The 23,125-nt window shown below is 31.4% G+C and overlaps 1 protein-coding gene across 1 annotated transcript; it reads right to left on the bottom strand.

Annotated features, from left to right (window-relative positions):
* Positions 1 to 242: 242 nt before the first annotated feature.
* On the bottom strand, positions 243 to 23,125 carry LOC143054376 (FGGY carbohydrate kinase domain-containing protein-like). Its single transcript, XM_076227384.1, is given in 17 exon segments — positions 243 to 642; positions 1,855 to 1,916; positions 2,947 to 3,041; positions 3,360 to 3,386; positions 3,389 to 3,455; positions 4,056 to 4,130; positions 4,584 to 4,740; positions 4,996 to 5,057; positions 5,381 to 5,488; positions 7,669 to 7,766; positions 9,071 to 9,199; positions 9,848 to 9,975; positions 10,312 to 10,397; positions 11,273 to 11,424; positions 12,622 to 12,739; positions 20,596 to 20,785; positions 23,031 to 23,125. Coding segments are annotated over 16 exon segments (1,620 nt in total). The 5' UTR covers positions 20,773 to 20,785; positions 23,031 to 23,125; the 3' UTR covers positions 243 to 563.

Raw genomic sequence — 23,125 nt, 5'->3', positions numbered from 1 at the left:
ACACAAAGGATGCTTACTATACTGATGGGGTACAAAAGAGGAAAAACAGATCTATAAATAACAATTTGAAAAGTTACATTAAAACTTCTGGGTCAAAGGCCACTTGTTTCTGCAAATAGTTGATACTTTGAGAAGTGTTTTTTTTTTCAAATACCATGGGTCAAACAGTACAGTGACAGAATGTTTTTTTTTTGGTATCCTCCCTTAAAGTGTCATTGCATGCAGCAACAAAGATGGAGACAAAGGGTTTATCTTTATTTTTGCTAAGCATAATTAACAATTACATATGAAAAAAAAATGCAGATAAATAAATTAATTTTGCATAACATGATTAAAATTAAACAACAAATTATTGCCATGAAAGATTTATAAATTTATTGGTTAACAACCAGATTAAAATTTCTTCCCTAGTAAGATCACTTATTATTGTTCTTGATTAATCTTGTTTAAATACAAATAATTACATTCTGTATTATAAAATTGAACAAATTATTACTGCATTGACTTGAGGAATTCCAAGTGTTGACAAACATTCAATTACAGCCAAGAGTCACCAACTACTGTCAGCCATCCATGATAGCTGTGTATTCCCTCTGATGTTGAACCATCCTCAGGAACACTTGGTACTTCTTATCATGGAACCTATAATGGGATCATTTTGTTGTTAAAAAAGGAATATGTCAACATTGGTGTTGTAACTATTAATCTTATTATGAGAAATGGAAGTAATTCATTTGATACTGGCTTAATTTATTGGCTTCATTAGAAGATAACTTCTCAAAAATTTCACCAGATTTACATATACCATTATTTACTTTTTTGGGTATGTAGTATGAAATTCAAAACAGTGTAGCTGTGGCCATTGATTGACCCATCAAAATCATCCATTGACTGGGACAATTTACGTGAACGTTTGTCTGTAACAACCACTGTTCATGACGTACCTACGATAGACATTTAAACTGTGGGGTCAACAAAGGTTTCTTAACGCCTTTAATTATAAAATAATTCGAAAAATTAATCAGGAATAACCTTTGTGTTTTGATTTATATAATTGATATAAATCAAAATATCGTGTTATTTCTGATTAATTTTTCGAATTACTTTATTTAGGTGTTGAGAACCTTTGGTGACCCCATAGTTTAAGTGTCTTTAAAAAGTACATAGTGAGCATTGGTCGTTACATACAAAAGTTCACCTAAATTGTCCCAGTCAATGAATGATTTTAATGTGTCAATCAATGGCCACAGCTACACTGTTTTGAATTTCATACTATGTGTTCCTCTGTGTTATTTACAGCAGAAAATGCAAATGCATCAAATGGTAAAGCATGTCAGCATGAGGCTGAAAACCAAATTTCAGGGTGCTCTAATCAATTGTTCTCAGAAAAAAATGTATCAAAAAATTTGTCATGTGTAAGAACCACGAATATTATGAGATATGAATTACAAAAAGCAACATACACTAAAGCATGCCTACATGTACCTTGATAAATTTCAAAAACTTCTAATTTGAAGTTCATAATAACGATGGGATGAAATGTTCCTCCAATATGAAGTTAATGGGCAAAGAATGTGAACTTGACATGTAGTGTTTCATGTTCACATGAATCTTGAAACAAAGTTTGAGAAAACTGTTAAAATGGGACAGATAGACAAGGACAAAACCATATATCCCTCCTTTGAGGCTGGGGTATAATTAATGAGAAAAGATAGACAAGGAAAAAACCATATATCCCTCCTTTGAGGCTGGGGTAAAATTAATGAGAAAAGATAGACAAGGACAAAACCATATATCCCTCCTTTGAGGCTGGGGTATAATTAATGAGAAATATAATGTGATGAAAATACATACTGTCTTTCCTGTAAATCTGGCTTGATTAATTTTCCTTTTCCTCCCATCTGTGTTACTGCATCCTGTAATACAAAATAATTGAGATATGAATATGCATCATTTGAACAGACAATTTAAACCATGGTAATAAAGGACGCTATTTCAGAAATCAGTAAGTTAAATCAGTAATGTATAAGTTAAATCTTGTATAGAAACTAATTTTTGAATCTACACAGTTTCTGAAATGTGCTAAAGACACCCCAATCAAATTATTCCGATCATGTTTTATGTATATACAAATATAACTGTATACTTGGAGCATGATAAGGAATGCATGGCCCATGACCTGGAGTAATTTAGGTATCGAATAGATAAGGATATTGGTGTTACATCAATGAAACTATTACCAAAAAACAAAAATATACATTTGTAAAGGTTCCATGTACCCTGGGATTTGCCTGTGTTTGCTGCTTTCAGTGCATAAGACATAAAAAGCCTTATCTTTTGGCCAAAGTCCATTTATCAGTCATATAGAAAACACTTTATTTTAAACAATGTGTTTCTTCATATGCTATTTCTTGGTCTTGAAGCTTTTAAATGCACTAGCTCCATGCAGCATTGCTGCCCCCAATACCATCTATATACCTGTTCATTATTCAAGTTGTCCAAAGCATGTGCTGTAAGCATGGTAGCTCCCAATAACATCTACTTACCTATACATTAATAAAATTGCCTAAAGCATGAGCTCCAAATATATTCTACTTAACTGTTCATTATTAAAGTTGCCTGAAGCCTGAGCTCCTAGTGGTGTAGCTCCCAAGAATTTTTACTCTTATACTCACCTGTACATTGTTAAAGTTGCCTGAAGCACAAGCTCCAAGCAATGAAGCTTCCAAAACATCTACTTACCTGTAAAATATCAAAGTTCTCTGACACATTGGCTCCAAGCACTGCAGCTCTTAATAACATCAAGATACCTGTACATTATTAAAGTTGTCTGAAGAAAGAGCCTCAAGCATAGGAGCTCCCAATAACATCTAGATACATGTGAATTATCAAAAATGCCTCGAGCATGAGCTCTAAGCATAGCAACTCAAAATAACATCTACTTACCTGTACATTAGCAAAGTTGCCTGAAGCACTAGCACCCAGCATTGCAGCTCCCAATAACACTGATTCTTTTTCATTTGGTAGAATAGCAGGAATACCTTCAAAAACAAAATGCAAAATGGCTACTTAAATTACTTCCTCTTTGATGACAACAAAATGGATGAAAAATTTTAAGTTACACATTCATTTTATACACCAATACCAGTACACATTGTATAACATATTTAAAGATAATAATTTCCTGATTCCTGATAAGGTTGAACTAGTTGTAAGAAAGCAAACACATGTTACAACTCAGGATTCACTAAATAAACATAAAATCACATTTTAAGAATTGTACAAACATGTATAAAATTTGGTTCAGCTATAAAGTAATTTATTTGCTTACATATGTCATACAATCTAAACCAACACACCTGTAACATCAACATGTGTTTTTACATACACATGTAAATCAGTTCTATTTTGTGACCTCTTTTGACCAATTCCTCAATAATATGTCTTGTTCCATACTAAAACATAACACAAGTTATAAAGTACATGTAAAGTTCCTTCAATCTGGAAAATTTAGAGCCTGACAAATAAAATTTGACTATTGTCAAAGACAATGTGTTGTCTTCTAGAAGTATTTCTAGTTTAACTGTTGTTGGGTTTCTGTGACTGTATCTATTTTCATTCAAGTTAAAATGTGTAAAAGAATTCAAAGTTGAAACTTTGTAACTATTTCTGTCACAGAGATTCTAAATTAAATATGTAACTTAGTAAAATTAAATGATATATGAAATAAAGTTGTAGCATTGTGTAAATATCAAACCTTATATATAAATGAATATTGTCTAGATTTCTGGTTATTATGAAATATTCACACTTTTTATCACAGGAATGTGGGACATTTATGCCCTCAATTTTCTGGGATGTGATATTTTTCTGTTGTTGGAGATCAGAAGTTCTTTAAAATTGCTGGCAAAGTTTGATGTTATCATTTCAAAGATTAAGAATGAAAGGTATAAAACAGTGTAAGTACATTTTATAGTGCATTATAATACCTAGTTTCAACAAAAACAATAAATTCATATAAACTTTGTTTGCAAAACTCGATAGTTATTACTTACAGCAAGTGCTTGTACTGTTGCTAGATACTTTACTGCCAAATCATCCATATCTGATGACAGGGTCAATCCACTGATCTAAAATACAAAATCTTCATCATATAATATCATTCTTATTAAAACAAAATTAAAGGTTATATCACTATCAAATAAAGAGTGAGCTGACACAAGTATTCTTCGCCACTATTTAATTAAAAAAGTGTTTTTAATGAGGTCATTTTTCGTTGGATTTTAATTAATTTGAAACTTATAGAAGCAGAACAGTCATATGAGTTTATTGCTTGGTCATTGTCTTGTTTTAAAACATAGATATATAATTATTATATAATCACACATATAACTTTTGTCCGAAATTTGCCTCATGTAAAATAAAATATTAGGAGTTTACATCAGGAGATTACAAAAAATAATTGAAATCAAGTTAAGACTAAATCAACAAATTAACTTGAAACAGTTTTTGTGCCTTTCCAAACTGGGATTATTAACAATAATTTACATTTGTGTCAAAGATGGGTAAAAAAATGCACTAACCATTCCTTTTAAAGATGGATCTGACAGAGGAGATCTGTTACCATGGAAATCAGGCCAGATATGTAAATGTTTAGTTAGCTGTGACATGTAAGAGAGTTTGTGTTCATTTGTTAACTGTATTAATCTTTCTTCTAGTACTTCATGTATATGTACGTTTCTGAAATGGATAAACAAAATAAAATATAAAGAAGCAAAGATGATTGGCTTTCTGAACATTGATATCATTAAATATCAGTCTCTGCACATTGTGTCAAGCAGATGATATTTTTCAATATCTATATACAGACAAGAGTGCACACACGACAGACAGACGGACAGACAGACAGACAGGAGTGCACACGCGACAGACAGACAGACAGACGAAGTTAAGATGTTAATTCTATACACTGTACCATTAAAAAATAATACATACCTGTCTGATGCTGTGCCCTTTAAATTTCCATAAGCTGGATGGGTTTCCACAATGAAATCTATCTGAAAAGATTATATTCAAAAATGCATACATGTCCCTTGTTTTTAAGTACCACTAATCAGCTAATTGAAGAGAACATTGAAGGTAATGAAACCAATTTGCCACTCAGTTGTCTCATACCACATCTTCTTTTTATATCTAGAAGTTAACACAACCAATAAGTTGTTTTTATAATACATAAATCTATAAGACTTTTAATCATGCATTGTCCAAATTGTTAATAAATTTAACAGAGAAAACAAAATAGTAGCGATCCACACCAAATCTTCTAAAGGGCATCAGAATACTGAGAAGATAGACACTGAAGAATGCTATATTTACTTACCAGTTTTCCAGCAGCTGTTTGTCCACCTTCAGCGCTCCACAAGCCTGGTAATATTGGTGAATAATATGGTCCCCACACACCAGGTACAAATATGGCTTCTTGACTCATCTTTAAAATAAAAATATATCTTAAAATCTTAAATTCATGAAATATCATAATTCAATATACAAAATGTGTTTAGGTTTTTTCAGCAACTGACTAATAAAATTCAATATTTATTCAATTAAGTTGTAGATCACTAAGAAAAAGTGGTTTCTCTTTAAAACAATACTTTTAAATTTTATAGGAAACTGAAAGGAGTAAGTTCGATAAGGGCCATATTTGGCCCCAATTATTAAGTTCAATGTTACAGGATAAAAAATGTTTTAAGTTGACTTGAAGACATGTGAGAACGTTATATAGAACTATTTCTGTCAAAGTTTTTTTCTTAAGCGTTCATTTTTACCACACAATTAGGTCAAAAGTAGGGATTTTGGCGAAATTTGACAAAATCAGCCAGATTTCTGCCAAAGGAGTAGGTTCAGTAATACCCCTTTTTGGCTCCAAAATATAGCAGTTTTACAAAATTGTGAAAATGTAATCTGTTAGCTTTTTACTGGAAAGTAGAATGCTTCTGCTACATAAATATGAGCTGTTTTTGACAATACAATGTACATATATCGGGTACTAGCACCATTAAGTCATGCTAAATTACTGAAATCTTCACAAGTTGAGCTTTTTCGTTAAAATTTACACGGTTTCCATCTTAAATGAAAGTGGCCCCATTCATGTTCATTCATAATATTGAAATGTAAGTTGTATTTGATGATAATACATAACATATATAAAGGTTGAGGATGAACACAGATGCGGCCACTTTCATTATTGACAAAAACAATCTGAAAAGTGACGTTTTTTGGCATATTTGATAGATTTTTCATATTTAAGCTTGAATCAGAGCCTTTTTAATGACTAAATCAGTGAAAATCTTTCACATAAACTAATTTAATCAAATGAAATATACACTTAAGTGTTTAAAAAGTGTCCAAAATCTTTCGTTCGATGAACCTGAATTTTGAGGCCAAAATCAGCCCTTACCTGACCTACTCCTTTAGGACCAGGAAATATAGAGTGCAGGGGTCAACAAACTAAATATCAGTGTAGGACAGTCGGGCCATCCTTTGGCTGGCCCCAAAAATTTTTTTTGGGCCAGTTAAAAAATTACTTCACAGGATGTGTTTGTCATCCGCCATGTTTATATTCTAATGCACTTGTAGATTTAACGATGTTACCAGACGATTTCCGAAAATTGAGTGTTCCAAAGATGGGGTGTTTTATTTATAGGAGTAATTACGATTTTGAGAATAATAATGCACTCGCCCAATGATTTATTTTTGGGTCAGTAACTATCCATCTTTTGACAATTTCTAATCACCCAATCAAGGTTTTGGTCATATTTGGAGACCAGGCGACCAGCTGTGTCCTACGCTGAATATTCAAGCTGGACATGTAAAATGTCATTACAAACATTAATTTCAAATATCTTTTTTGTTGACGTATATGCTCTATGTTCCCTGTCCAATAATTAATGGTTATCCATTTTCATCGATTTTTCGTTAAAATTCAAAACGAGTACACAGTGTGGCCAAAAGTATTCATCACTTGAGATTTTTTCCTATATATTGTATATAAAACTACTTTTTTTCAAAAAAATATTTTGGGGTCATTTTTGGTCTGATTTTAAGCAACTTGGTACCAATAAAAGCAGAATTGTCACAGGTTTATTTGTTTATTTGGTTATATATTGTTTTGTGGATCATTTTTATTTTTTCACAAGATAAACACAAAATATTTTTTTCTCTTTAAAAATTCGCTATATATTCAACCAAATTAAATTATAAAAATTTAGTGTATGTGTTTATATCAAGAGAAAACAAAAACACCTGAGGACAAAACTATAACCAAATAAACAAACATACTTTAGACAATTCTACGTCTTTTAAGGCCTTATTGAACAAAATCCAACCATAAATGCCCTCAAAACAATATTTTGAAAAAATGTGTTTTTATATACTTTTGGCCAGGTACTGTACTATTTATGACGTCCTGAATAAAAATGCAGGAACGTAATTTGTCAACAAATATACTTATTTCCTATGTAGTCACTGTATTAGCTATGATTCATTGTAATATTGGCCAATAAATTCTAATTTTAAATTTAAGGTAAATGAGAGGGCCATTTTATGGCCTTATTGAACCTACTCCTTTAAGAAAAGTAATGAAACTGTATGAAATACTTTTAAACCTACAATCATGTGGCAAGTAGAAGTTCCACAGATCAAGGTCATCCTTGAAGTTATGTCTGGCACGGTAAAGTGTTCATCTTCTGCTATACAACCAACACAACCTGGCAAAATAGAAAATTATATTAACTATGTAGCATTTCATTATGGGTTTATATATAAATATATTTTGGTAAACATTTTTATCAGTATTGCAATCAAAGTCAGTTTTCAAACAAGTTAAGTCAACAATTCTGACATTAAAATTATCCTTTGGTGCAACTAAAAATAATATAAACAAATATAAAACAACTTAAAAATTGTCAGTATCAAGGGAGTCAGTTCTGGAATCGACCACTATGTTAAATCTTTGTACAGATAAAAAAATGTTAGTCTTATTTATTGTGAGACATGATGTTTGAATTAAGTTAATGTCCACAAGACTAAAAAGACTTACCGGTATGTAATGGGACATATTGCAAGGGAGCTTGTCTTTAGTGAAACTGATTTTGTATTTCAACTTTATATACAGTTATTTATTCAGAAATATATCAAAGGGGTCAATATTCACCTGGTAATTTGATCATAACCCTTAAAACAGAACTTTCATAGTGGTTAGTGCATCGGACTACTAACGCAAAGGTTCCTAGTTTGACTGTACCACTTTTACTATGAAGTTTTGAAAAAAATCTTATCCTACAATTGAAAGTTCATATGCACCACAATTTTTTTCAAAAGACAAAATATAGAGCTGTGCGGCATATTTTTAACGTTTATATGCTCTGAACTTCTCAGAGTTTAAACTAACACTAATTTTCTTATCTACCCCTACCTTGAATGAAAGGTTACCACAGATTTCAATGTAAACAATATGCACATGTAAATTTACTGGTAACATTCCCAAGTTATGTCTCTGTGAGATGGAACACAGAGAGCATAACTGGGAAAATTAATTTTCTATGAATATTCAAGATCTCCCCAAAAGAGGCGTGTTTTGAGAAACAGCTGTATTTACAAAGTGCAACCTATACAGACATTTATTCAAATAGAAAACTCTCTAAAATCAGTTTTTCTCACATTTATACTCATTTATCAGAATTATAGTCTGAAAGAAATCACTGCGTATACAAAGTGCAACCTTGACACCATTCATGAGTATGGTCTTGAGGAAACGATGATAGTCCGTCAAAAGGGGACGATAAATAGCTGACCCATGTTAAGAGAGAGTCATATCTCTTGCAAGTTAAAGACACCCTTGTAGATTTCGAAAAAAGAGCAGGCTAAAGCCGCTACAAGGCAGCACTCGCACCCGCAAAGTGGAAAGGGATTAATAATTGTTTCCCAATCCACTTTAAATAAATATGTTTAAACTAAACAGAATTTGCACATGAATTCTAATAAATAATAATAATTGAAAAAGATATAGTACCTAAGACACCAGCATGTGCATCAATGATAGAAGTTCCAACTGCAGTGCCAGGAACCAGTCCAAGCTGTTCTGCTGCCTGATTGGTCAATCCTTGTCCAAAGACATCACCAGGTGACTTGACATCAGTTCCTATTAATAAAGCATGTAAAATATTAAAGAAAGTAAATCAGATTCTGTCATTATCTGATTATACTTTTCCTTGAATAGATCCTTTGAAAACCACGTAATAACACACTTTAGATTAAAGTTCACCATATAAATTGACAAAATGATATTCAAAAATATTCCATGTTATCTAAAGAAGCAAGTGTCAGAATAATATTTCAACTTGACCAAATCTCTATCATATATATACAGTAATTTCAAATAGTTCACAGCCAAATTTTGCTCACATGAATAATATATTAATTTCACGTTAAATTCATGTGAACAAAATTTGCCTGTTTACTGTTCTCAGCTGAAGTTGTCATTCAAAAATGCTTTGAAAAATAACAAAAAAGTATAGGGTCTTAAAAAAAATAATCTTAAAATGTATCAACTTGATCCTTCAATTTTCCTTGAAGTCTGCCTATTGGAATTAACTTCTCTGAGAAGTCTCCCTGTGGGGTCTACACTTCTCCGTGATTGGCTGCCAGGGAGAAGTCACTTCTCCCCCTATAATTCCAAAGTGTGGTGAACCCTGATTGAGACTGTAAAAATTTCAACTCAGGTAATTGTGATTTATCTTTTAAGCATAATATTACATACAAATGACAGAAATTAAACAACAAAACTTACCACACCTTTGATATTTTTCCTTTACAAAATCATCAAGTCCTATCATTTCCCAGAATTCATCATTCCAACCCCTGTGACCTTGGTCATCAGCTTGGTATGTCCATTTACATGTCAGACAACATAATGACCTGTCCAAATATTGTACAATGATAAGGTGCTTGATCAACATGAATTGCTCTCACAGAGTTATACTACTTGTGAGATATAAAATAGTGCTTTCCCATCAAAATAGTCTTATTGCAGATTTTTAGTACTTTTTAACTCAGCTTATATCTACTGAACATTGTTACTAGGTCATTACTTTCTAAAATATAAACACTAAGACAAATATTTTACCCTGTCTCCAGTGCTGGATTAGCACCCTTTTTTAACAACAGTATTTAAAAAAAACACACCTGTGTAAAGAAGTTGCAATTTCAGTATTTTGCAGAATGGTATCTTATAAACAAGATTCATTATCTTACCTAGTTAGATTTCCTGTAGCTTTCCAAGTTAAATAATCTGCTAAATCAAAAAAGTGTGTAGCACTTTTCCAGGTATCAGGTAAATTCTGTAATACAAAATAATATATCTTTATACATGTATTAATTTAAAATCTATAAAAATCCTTCTAATTCTATGATATCAAATGCTACCTACAACATGTTGCTATTATTGCTTTAATGACTGTGGTGGCTTTTCTCTCTCTCACGTAACACCAAGAGCACGCAAAAATAATCAATATTAATTATTAGTAGAGTGGACCCACTCTTTAGCTTCTGACATTGTCTATTTCTATAGAATTGATGGTGATTGATAACTGGCAGAAATGATCTTCAAAAAGTTGATATATGGTAAAAAAAAATCTATTCTATTTCCAACTTTTGTAAGAATTTTCAGTTCACACAACAAATAATGAGTTATTATTATTACATTACCTTCCCTGTAAATCCACATTAACAACAATTTGGAATATCATTGATATTATCCATCAAAAGACAATGAATGAAACACCTTCTTTAACAACATAAGTCAGCCAAAAATTCAAAACTTTGTTAATAAATGTGTCATCTTTTGTTATAGATAAATGAGTGTTTTGCTTTATTACCTCTTTTATCCACATCAATTTATTACCTGTTTTATCCACATCTATTTATTACCTCTTTTATCCACATCTATTTATTACCTCTTTTATCCACATCAATTTATTACCTCTTTTATCCACATCAATTTATTACCTCTTTTATCCACATCTATTTATTTCCTCTTTTATCCACATCTATTTATTACCTCTTTTATCCACATCAATTTATTACCTCTTTTATCCACATCAATTCATTACCTGTTTTATCCACATCAATTTATTACCTCTTTTATCCACATCTATTTATTACCTCTTTTATCCACATCAATTTATTACCTCTTTTATCCACATCAATTTATTACCTCTTTTATCCACATCAATTTAGGTGGTTCCATTTCTACACTGATCTGACCTCCAGTGTTCTTTAACACAGGATGTTGTGTGGAATTAATCCTCTCAGTTTGATCCACAGCTCTATGGTCCATCCACATTATTATGTTACATTCAGCTTTACCTTAAAAAAAAACAACTTAATTTTAACAAAATTAGTTACATTAAATATTTTCCATAAATAGTATGATTACTGGTGAAGAAGCTGTCACATGATTTCAAAATGGTGCTTTATACCTCATTAAAAGATATCTTCACATGTTTCATTGGTGATACAATATGTCAACAGTACTGTTCACAACTGACTGGCTACTACACAATATATACAATGTGCTTCGTCCACACTGTTCACAACTGACTGGCTACTACACAATATATACAATGTGCTTCGTCCACACTGTTTCATTACACAATATATACAATGTGCTTCGTCCACACTGTTTCATACTGATAAAACTGAAATTTCTGTATATGATAATACATTCAATTCCACTTGCGCAGGATGTGGTTATCATTCAGGAGAACCATAGTTCATCTTCAGTTTTTGTTAGGGTCAATGTTGCTCAATTTAGTTTTCTGTGTATTGTTTCAGAGACTTGTCATTTGTCTTTTTCTCCAGCCATGGTTGTTTTTTTTCCGTTTTTTTTTTTTCATTATATTTTTGCATTGCACTTTGGTAAATTCTCCCTCCCTTTTTAAGGTGGTACCCAACACTTTCACTAAAATAAATTTGGCTCGTTTAATTTTTATAAAATTTTGTCAAAGTATTTACTTTGAGACTTAAACAAAAATATAAAAATTTAAAAAATTTTGAACCAACTGTTTTGTCAGAACAATTATACTGGTTATATAGCAATTTGACAAACACCAATTTTGATCATTGAGAAGCTTCATATTCCTTTTACAACACAACGTAATTAAAACATTAAGCTGACTTTACAGAGTTATCTCCCTGTAGTGTTAGGTACCACCTTAAAATGATCAAATGTTCTGCTTGGTAATAAATAAAGGCATACTTGATTTTTAAATAGTAATGTATAAATAGCTTAGGCTTAATATTATACTTAAAATTGAAATGATATTGTTTCACACTTTGCCAAAGTTGTTCCATTGTTGTGAAATAGTCTATATCTAACATCTCTACTGAGACCAAGTGATAGTTTGTATCTATAAATAGCAGAAATAATGAGGGAAAACCTTCAAAATGCAGAAAATATTTGTAAAATAATTATAACTGACTCCCTTGAATATAGGGGGAAAACACATCTGAAGGATTAGCTACTACATAATGGGCTAGTTTTTATAGAATTTTGTACATTACCTGAAGGACTAACTGTAACAGGACTATCATTTTCCCCAATCACTACTAATGAACATGTAGCATCAAAACCTATTCCTCCTATATATTCTTTTCTCACTTCAGAATCTAATAAGATTTTCTGTAATGAACATAAGCATGTCAAAATATCAAGCAATTTACACAAAACCCTTCAAATAGTAGTATATATGTTCCAGACCATATGAGTATTTAGACCGTACGCGTACGGTCCGGACTGTATACATATACTCGTACGGTCCGACCATACGCGTACGGTCCAGTACGAGCTGACCATACATGTTATTTGATCATATGGGTTTAATTGAAACAAGCATTTATCACAATCTTTATTTTTAGTTTTACAAATTGTTATTGATAATTTATTTCAATTAGATAGATAAAATGAACAAACGAACAATTGAAATTAAGTATTTGTTTAATTTTATATCTGAATCCCATTTTGGTACTCTCGCCCAAGGTGACACAATTCAAGTAACGTAATATTTTTTACATTTTCATGTATGCAGTTCATGCATGTTCCTTTGCATTTGCATTTTTTGGTAAAGTTGCTAAATATTCTAAAATAATTGACCTCCCACATTATGTTTACTTCCGATATCTTCAATTTCAGTTATCATAATTCAATTAATGCATTACTGATCGACATGCTTAATACAAGAGACTAACAGATTTAATTAGCATGAATTTAAAAAAAGTTAAAATATAAAGTTTTTGTTTCAATTACAATTGAACTTTTTTAGATTAATTTGATAGTTAAGTTATGTTGATCTGCTATATGCATTTGTAACTAATAAACTTGACCAACTTTTTAATATTAGTCAGACCGTACGCGTACGGTCCGACCGTATGAGTATTTTGAAAAAGTATGCATACGGTCCAGACCGTACGCGTACAGTCCAAATACTCATACGGTCTGGAACATATATATATAGGTGTAATACCACCATTGATTTTCCCCTATTAGTCTTTGTTAAATTTGCACTTTTCAAAAAAATGTGAAGAATTTATCCTTGTTTCAAATAAAGAAATACTTGGCATGAGTAAAGTTTTATCCTGTCCAGTACTATAGAAAAAAAATCACATAAAATTTCATTGCATATAAGAAAATAACCATCAATGGAAGTTAACCAATCAAATTTCTCCCCTTATTTTATCAGTGTACAAGGTTTAATCACTATGTAACCTCAAGATTACAAAATTTTCCATAGAAATCCCAAATAAAAAATAATGGTGTTTTGAAATACCCAAGACATATGTTTATGACACAGAAATGTTTTTACTGCAATAAAATGTAGGATTAATTACCTACAACTGTCAAATTCAAGGGAATATTTTTTTAGACCTACTTTCGTATACAACCAGATGTGACATACTATGATTTGGTGGTATTACACCTAAACATGTACATTTGTAAATCTATTTATTGTTTTGTTTTGTTTTATGTTTCACACCGTGTTCTTCAAATCTAGTCAACAGGTTGCAATAATAGTGTTTCAATAACAACAATATGTGATGGGTGAAACACATATGGAACCCAATGCAACAACATTGTACCCATATATTCCCCCATAATTATGTATCCATATGAGATGGGAGACAACTCCAGCAGAATTAAGAAGAAACTTGTGGCTATATTAAACGTTAAATTCTAGTTTTGTTTGTCAAAAAATGCTTCAGAAAAAATGTAAAATTGATGTACTTTCAAATCATTTTCTGAAGTTAGTTCGTATTTCCCTGGTTAATATTGAATTCCAAGACACAAACATTTTTTCTGATTCAGGAATGGCTAACAAAGTAATGATAACCAGATGCTCTGCAGGGCGCAGCTTTATTCGACCGCAGAGGTTGAACCCTGAACGGTTGGGGCAAGTATGGACACAACATTCAAGCTGGATTCAGCTCTAAATTTGGATTTTGATTAAATAGTTGACACAGCATAGGTTTCGGACACAGAATGAATGTGGTCTAATGAACTTAAAATATTTTTTTTGCCTTTGAGCAATTCACTATGCTGTTGAATATTAATCCTCTCAAAAAAATGTTTGAAGAAATTTTCTTTTTATTTATGAAATCTGAAATGAGAAAAATTTACCCCCCCCCCCCCCCATTTTTTTTTCACATCCCCCTTTCCCTTTTTCCAAAACTGATCTCAATTCAAATTTCTAATGGAGTTTGCAACAATAACTACTCATTTAAATACATCATAAAATATTAAAATGTAACAAAAGGTGCTTGTTATCACTGAATGGTAAAGATTGTTTTAATTTATCAGTTGGCAGTAAAAGTGAATATACATTGTATATTGTATAAAACAATGATTTAAAAAGTTGATTCAACTACTATTCTGGACAAAGAAAGATAACTCCAATCAATTGAAAATTTCTATATTTCTTGCTATTGCGCAATACTGTGCAATTGAAAATATTTGCTATAGCACAATACTGTGCAATTGAAGATTTCTTGCTATTGCGCAATACTGTGCAATTGAAAATTTCTTGCTATTGCACAATTCTGTGCAATTAAAGATTTCTTGCTATTGCTGAATACTGTGCTATTGAAAATTTCTTGCTATTGCACAATACTTAATGTAATAATTTTGGATCCTGATTTGAACCAACTTGAAAACTGGGCCCATAATCAAAAATCTAAGTACATGTTTAGATTCAGCATATCAAAAAAGCCCAAGAATTCAATTTTTGTTAAAATCAAACTTAGTTTAATTTTGGACCCTTTGGACTTTAATGTAGACCAATTTGAAAACGGGACTAAACATTAAGAATCTACATACACAGTTAGATTCGGCATATCAAAGAACCCCAATTGTTCAATTTTTGATGAAATCAAACAAAGTTTAATTTTGGACCCTTTGGGCCCCTTATTCCTAAACTGTTGGGACCAAAACTCCCAAAATCAAACCCAACCTTCCTTAAGTGGTCATAAAGCTTGTGTTTAAATTTCATAGATTTCTATTTACTTATACTAAAGTTATGGTGCGAAAACCAAGAATAATGCTTCTTTGGTCCCCTTTTTGGCCCCTAATTCCTAAACTGTTCAGACCTCAACTCCCAAAATCAATCCCAACCTTCCTTTTGTGGTCATAAACCTTGTGTTTAAGTTTCATTGATTTCTATTTACTTATACTAAAGTTATTGTGCGAAAACCAAGAATAATGCTTATTTGGGCCCTTTTTTGGCCCTCAATTCCTAAACTGTTGGAACCAAAACTCCCAAAATCAATCCCAACCTTCCTTTTGTGGTCATAAACCTTGTGCCAAAATTTCATAGATTTTTATTTACTTAAAGGGAAATTCCGCGATTTTTTTACTTATCATCTAATTATGTTCATCTTAACATAAAAAACACATTTGCAAAGTTTTAAATTTATATTCCTTCTAATAACGGAGAAAATCAAGTATTTGTAACTTTTTTGGTTGAATTCTCGAGTGGGTCGTGACGTATTAGCCCGATTTATTGAATTCTGGGAAAAAATAAAATCTGTTTAACTCTTATAGCTTATCGACAATATACGTAATTAAAAGCGCACAGCTGACGAATGGTCGAAGTTATTAACCACAATATAAGAATGAACGAAAATGAATATGCATATACCGTTTTGTATTGATTGAATTAAACTCCTATAAAATTATCTCTAGTAAATGTTTTTGAATAAATTTAATTAATTATTGTTGAGATTTTTTTCATAAAATATTTATTGAACATTTTTACTGATATTGAACTGAAAATATTTCAGTTCTATTTACCGTTATTGTTTTGATAATCATTTCAATGCAACTAATGTGTGAGCAGAGTGTGTATATTATTTTGTAAAGGTCACTGTATATTTCTCGGCTTGAGGTCAATTCGTTTACCTTGTAGCTATTTAGCCGCAGGTGTGAGTTCAAGCGTACACAGGTATAAATGTTGTTATTTGGAAAGGATAAACAGAAAGGATTAGAAAGAGTATGCTGTCACAATGTTAATACACTAAGATTTAATACACGATGAGAATAAAGATACAATAATTAAATTGTGTAAATTAATTGAAAATAAAATTCAGATTCGTAATTCCGAAAGTGTATAAAAATAAAAGGAAACAATTTTTGATTACTTTCTTAGCGGCAATTGGCGTAAAGATTCAAATATGAAGCAAAAAATAGTAGTTTTAATCTTTTATAAAAACTAAATGCAATATTACCCAATTTGATATACCATTGTACATCTGTTTGATATCATTGACTTTACCGGAATTTCTTAACTTGTATTCAAATCTGGCTGTGTTTAAATGCTAATAAAACTATTGCAATTTTAAAGTTTTTAATTGACAAAAAAATACAACATACAACATGCATGATTTTTTTTTAGTTTCTTTTTAACATTTTATTCTTACATAATTAAATTCATTTGACAATCATTTACACGAACTTTTTGTGAAAAGAATATCAATTATCTAAGCTAAGGCATTATTTCTTTTGAGGATTTTTTTAAAAATTCTATGATAATATTTGTGCAATGTTGAACATGATAGCCGTCATTAATCCAAATAAGTAATACAGTAGTTGTAATAAAAGTTATATTTTAGTCATGCATAACTGATATTGACGAATTTATAATAGTTCGTCCATACATCGTTGTTCTTGAAACAATCATTATTAGTATACATGTAAGTTTCCTGACGTATAAGAGCCATTGAGGATGAGCTCCAGAGAAATCAGACTAGTGGCGTTTCGTTCGTTTGTTTGTTGGGAAAGGAGAGGAAATGCAACCGCTTGTACAGATAAACGACAGAATTACCATACAAGCATTTATAGTCAACACAATCAGAAAGAGTTCCCATCGTTAGACGTGGAATATGAAGGCTTCCAAGAATGAACAAGTGACATGTCTAACTCTGAACAGTTAGAAAACAGACTATCGACATTGACCGCTTGTTCTTAATATTTGAAACTGTATGCATATATATATGTATACGTTTATGATATATATAGTGATGAGTTCTTGCGTCTGACAAAAACTAAATTCCTTCATGGTTATATCTTGCCATACGTTTATATTGGTTTGTAAGGTGATTACTCACAATCGTTATTTGAAAATCCTGTTTGTGAGATGTAGATTCATTTCAGTACAGAAATTTCGTCTATATATTTCACAAGTGTATAACACGGAGAAGCTCTGAAGGTCCATTACTCCCATTTTGTTTGGGTGTGAACCATCGATGTTTACAGCAATATCACAGAATAAGATGATGATGGTAGAAAGAACTATGGGCGTCATGTGGCAAATATTACATGCATATCGGACAATGAGTTGTCAATCTGTATGAAAAGATTTCCAATACAACCATATTATTGAGAAGGAATGTTTACATGCTATACTCTCGTACTAGTATTACAGGGTTCTTGTGGCGTTCACCTTAGACACACATCTTTTTAACGATGTTTAAAAAAAAGACAGAACCAATTTAATGTCATATTTCCCTATTTTTTAAATATAACTAAAAGTCTTTTATCTGACTAGAATACCCCTATTTAGCGAACAAGTAATTTATTCTTTTTTCTGTTATTGAATACCAAGAAAGAAAATAAATCCCGAAATTAATTTGAAACTTTGATACTCAAAAGTTTCCCAGCAAAATATTCACATTCCCTGGGGATAATTAGTGTTCGTCCAGTGGCATATATAACAATTGTGATGACAAATTACTTCCTTTGTTCGAGAACAATCTTATTGAAATATAAATCTGTGATTTTACTAGGTCCACAGCTTCAATGAACCAAAGCAAAAGTTATACATCGACCTGTATTTAAATCAAATTGGTTCTCTTCTTCTTCTGGTATACAATAGTCTATCGACATTCGATGATTACATACTGTTGGCATACGTGGACTAGTCTATTTACAACACTTTTACCCCTATTTATTCAAAATATATGTTTTTTTCTTATGTTCAATGTATACATGTATATATTTTAAATTGCGTAACTTTCTATCCAGTCGTATAAACGAATCGTCGGCAAGTGCGTACATTTTTTTAAATCAATATTTCTGGTCTGTTCCAATCTGTCCTTCACTATTGACAATGACTATATATTACATTTTCCCAAATTCACCCTTGGAAAAAATATTTAAATAGATTTTAATTTCATCAAATCTTATTTTTTGGGTATTATTTATATGTTTATGAATTATATTCTTTACACCAGAAATGTTATTTATAAACAAGCGTATGAGTTTAGTAATGACAAGTAAGACAGAGTTGTATATTATTCATCTGATAGTTCAAAATGGAAAGTTATAAGTTATAAGTTATCAGCCGTGTACACTGATCAATACCTGCAGAAGTGAAACGATGCATGAACTTGCAAGCCCGACAGGAAATCGCTTGAATACCTGGACGTGTCACCTCACACCCCTCACAATACCTTTGGAAGTAATACCTTTAGCCATGCTGGTGATCAGATGAGGGAAGATCAAAATATATTTGTTTATTACTTTAAAGAATTATGAACAAATTAGATTTTCGAAAACAATTTTCACGGAACACTTATTTATGATTTCAACTTTGACTTTTCACCTAATTCCAATATCAACAGTTTAAAAACAACAGACCATGGTAATTTAAAAAAAGTAAGAATATTTTTCGTATCAAGTTAGTTAGTCGGATAAAACAACCGTACGATTGACAAGATATCGACACGCAATTACGACTACATCGGTTACTGTAGTTTTGTTTCTTTGTGGTTTATAGACATATCGTTTTTATTAATCGGGAAAGAAGACAAAATGGCGGATCGCAGAGAATTGATACTCTAAATTTAAAATCGATGGTGATCGCTTATCTAGCGGAATTAAACTTTAATATCTATGAATTTGAGCATTTTTATACAGAATGAACATAATATCAATTTTTGATTTTTTTGCGAAGTTTCCCTTTAAACTAAAGTTATAGTGCGAAAACCAAGAACATGCTTATTTTGGCCCTTTTTGGCCCCTAATTCCTAAAATGTTGGGACCAAAACTCTCAAAATCAATCCCAACCTTCCTTTTGTGGTCATAAACCTTGTGTTAAAATTTCATAGATTTCTATTCACTTTTACTAAAGTTAGAGTGCGAAAACTAAAAGTATTCGAACGACGAAGACAACGACGCCAACATCATACCAATATACCACCAAAAAATTTTTAATTTTTGCGGTCGTATAAAAACTGTAATGAATAAAATAATAAATAGGACCAAAACTTTCTGAAAAAGCTCTTCATTGTAGTTTAAATACCTTTGTTTCAAGGGGATCTTTTAGGCAAAATATGTTTAATTACGGAAAAATGTGACAACAGACAATTATATATATATATCACCTTTTAAAATTCTCTACACAGTTAAGCATGTCTATACCAGTTAGATTAGTCAGATTAGTAATAAGTATTTATATTGATGAATTTATGTGAAGGTTGATTTTTTTCTCTGTTACCAGTTATCAGTTATAGACACACAGCCTACGTTGCATAACATATCGATAGTTTGGTACATCTTCACTTTTAATTGAAAGCAACTAAGTTAATTGAAGTGGAAACTTCACAGAGATTAAAAAAATACCTTATCGATGACTGCAATATGCATTTCAGGAGCAGTCAAAGCAAACTTATCTGAAAAAATGAAGAAAATAATTGGAAAAGAGTTTTATACCTTGGAGGGTAACTGTGACAATCATAAGAATCCAAAGGAATCTTATTCTAATAAAAACATTCCTAAAATAAAGATGAAATTGCTGTCAAATCAATACCTATTTTCATATCTTGTAGAAAAACTTTAAAATGGTTTTGATAGGATATAATATACACACAACACATCTTCTGACTTCAGATAATTTACCTCAAGACATCTCCACAAACAGACCAGGAACATATTTTTTAACATCTGTCAACCAAAATTTGTTAATGGCTTAAAATAATTTAATCTGGTACCTTTATTGTATGAATGACAGCATTCCAGATATTAGATGAAGATTGTTCATAATAGTCAGCTGAAGGAGTCCATATCTTGATTTCCTCTGTTGCTATGGTTACCAAATTTCCATGACTATCAAATAATGCTGATCTAACACTTCCTGTCCCAACATCTACACCGATATAATACTTCATGTTACCATAGAAACTGAAATTATTCAAAATGCTTGTTATGACGAAGGGTAAAGATGCAACTAAAAATTAAACATTCCTTTATAACACAATTTTATGAATAAGAGATTTTCTACCTTTGTTTAACTACACCTAGGTCTATGTGCATCTTCAACTTTGTAGGAACGTAATTCATGACTAGAATCTCTATTTTTGTTCATCTTCTTGTATTTCTGTTCATTTATCTGTCATCAGTTTCTCATTTGCCATTTAGGTCCTTTTAATGGCTTTTATAGCTTGATATGCCATATGGGGTTTTCATATTGTTGATCTATGACCTATACAGTTTTGTGAAGTTACTAACTTTTACCATGTTTACGTCATTTGGTCTCAGCCAGAATCTGGTGGAGAGTCAATTCATTTGGTAACCATACCACAACTTTTTATTTTTATAAGTTGGATGAAATCATTCAGTAAGATGCTCCGTCGGGTTACATTTATTAAAATGCATTGTTTTAATTCATATATGAGGGGGGATAGGACCTTAATCAGGACTCTGGGATTGGGTGTTTTTAAGCTCGGGATTTCGGGATTGACCCTTTCGGGATCTGGGAAATCTTTTTTTTGAATTTCGGGATGACAGGATTTAAATTTATTTAAATTCGGGATCTCTGGATTTCCTGTTTTTAACCCTGGGATTTTGGGATCATGACCCCTCCGCAGTATATAAGTTTTTGGAAATTACATTGATCTTGACTTTCAAAAATCCTAGATCTGCCCCTGCTAATGGATGGTAGACGATAAACTTTTCCAACTGCAAAGGTTTGTTTGTACCCACAAATTTTCAAGATGTAAACATAGACATTTTGTTCAATTTGTTATGAAACTTTGATTAACTGAAAGGTTCATCATAACAAACAGGCAGATAATGCTGTATTTACATTTCAAAAATTACTCGGAGTATAGACTTACTTGTCCAGTTGGAAAAGTTTTAATGCCTGGCATCCACTAGATATATAAAAGTGAAATGCATTTTGTGTTTCAGAAAGATAATATCTCTTTTAGATTTTGATGGGCATTTTTTTTCCTTCATGCTTAAGGTGCCAAAATTAACTTAGTTGTGGTACTACTTTGAGATGCTCCCTCAGGTAAAAACTGGTTTGTATTGTTTTGATTGTCCTTAATTGACATGGACAATAGGTATATTCACAACTATAGGTGAGTTAAAGAGTTTATCTGAGTGGACAGTATCAAAATAATTGAAACTGGGTCCGTTCGCGCCCATTCACGTTCGCACCCACTCATGTTCGCCCCCTTTCACTTTCGCACCCAAAGTCTGTTCGCACCCTACATGTTCGCGCCCAATTTTAATTGGTTTTGTGTTTAATAACTTTGTAATCAAGTTTTGGCAAGTAGTATTCTTATAAGTATAATTGTTTTCATTGTCCTCAAAATAAAGTGAGACAGAGTTTTTTTTTTTGTGTTGAATAAATCTTAATCATGTTTTGGATAGTGTATTGTTAAAAAAAAATAATATTCCTTTCTAAATAAATTGGGATTCTGTCAACGTTTTATTTTGTGTTGAATAACTCTTAATCATGTTTTGGTTAGTGTATTGCTATATTTTATTGTTTCATAGTTTCAGATCAAAGGTACCAAGCTGTTAAAAACAATTAATAAATTATCTTTTATGTTTTACAAGTTTAAAATCTTCAATCTTTTACTCATACCAAGCTATAAATAAATTCAGTATTTACATGAAAGCAATTAAAAACAACAATCATGATTTTCCAATTATTCAACTGGAATTTGAATTAAAATTGGATGCGAAAGTATATTGGGCGTGAACGGACCTGATTACCAAAGTAATTCAGGTGTTAGTTTATTTTTACACCTTCTGCAGAAAGGGAAAAAAATGCCTATAAAAAAACAAAAAAGATTTTATCTTGAACATAAATGCATTTAACTTTTATATAATTAGTGGATGCTAGGCCTTAAAACTTCCAAACAGCACATGTAAGTCTGTACACAGAGTAGTTTTAGAGGTGAAAATACGGCACATGTGTCCATTTGTTATGATGAACCTTAAACAGTTAAATAACAACTAGCATATACATTTGTATACTGAAGATGGTGTCGTAAACCGGCTAAGAATCAAAGGACAACTATTAAATGTTATATTTTTCCAAATAGAAAACAGTGTTCCAGATTGATACTCTGACTTTGCATCGTGTACGTCTGATTGTATATGAAGGAAAAAGTTATGTTCATATTAAAAATACCTGTTTTGTGATGGGGCTCAAAGTGAGAAGGGGAGAGTAACTATCTAAACTTCTGTAGTTTATTTATCAGCCGGTTCTCGACCTACATATGATAT

This window comes from Mytilus galloprovincialis, chromosome 1, assembly GCF_965363235.1.
Source record: "Mytilus galloprovincialis chromosome 1, xbMytGall1.hap1.1, whole genome shotgun sequence".
NCBI classification, from domain to species: Eukaryota; Metazoa; Mollusca; class Bivalvia; order Mytilida; family Mytilidae; genus Mytilus; species Mytilus galloprovincialis.
The sequence above is the reverse complement of the archived record's forward strand: the minus strand, read 5'-3'. Positions and strand labels throughout refer to the sequence as shown.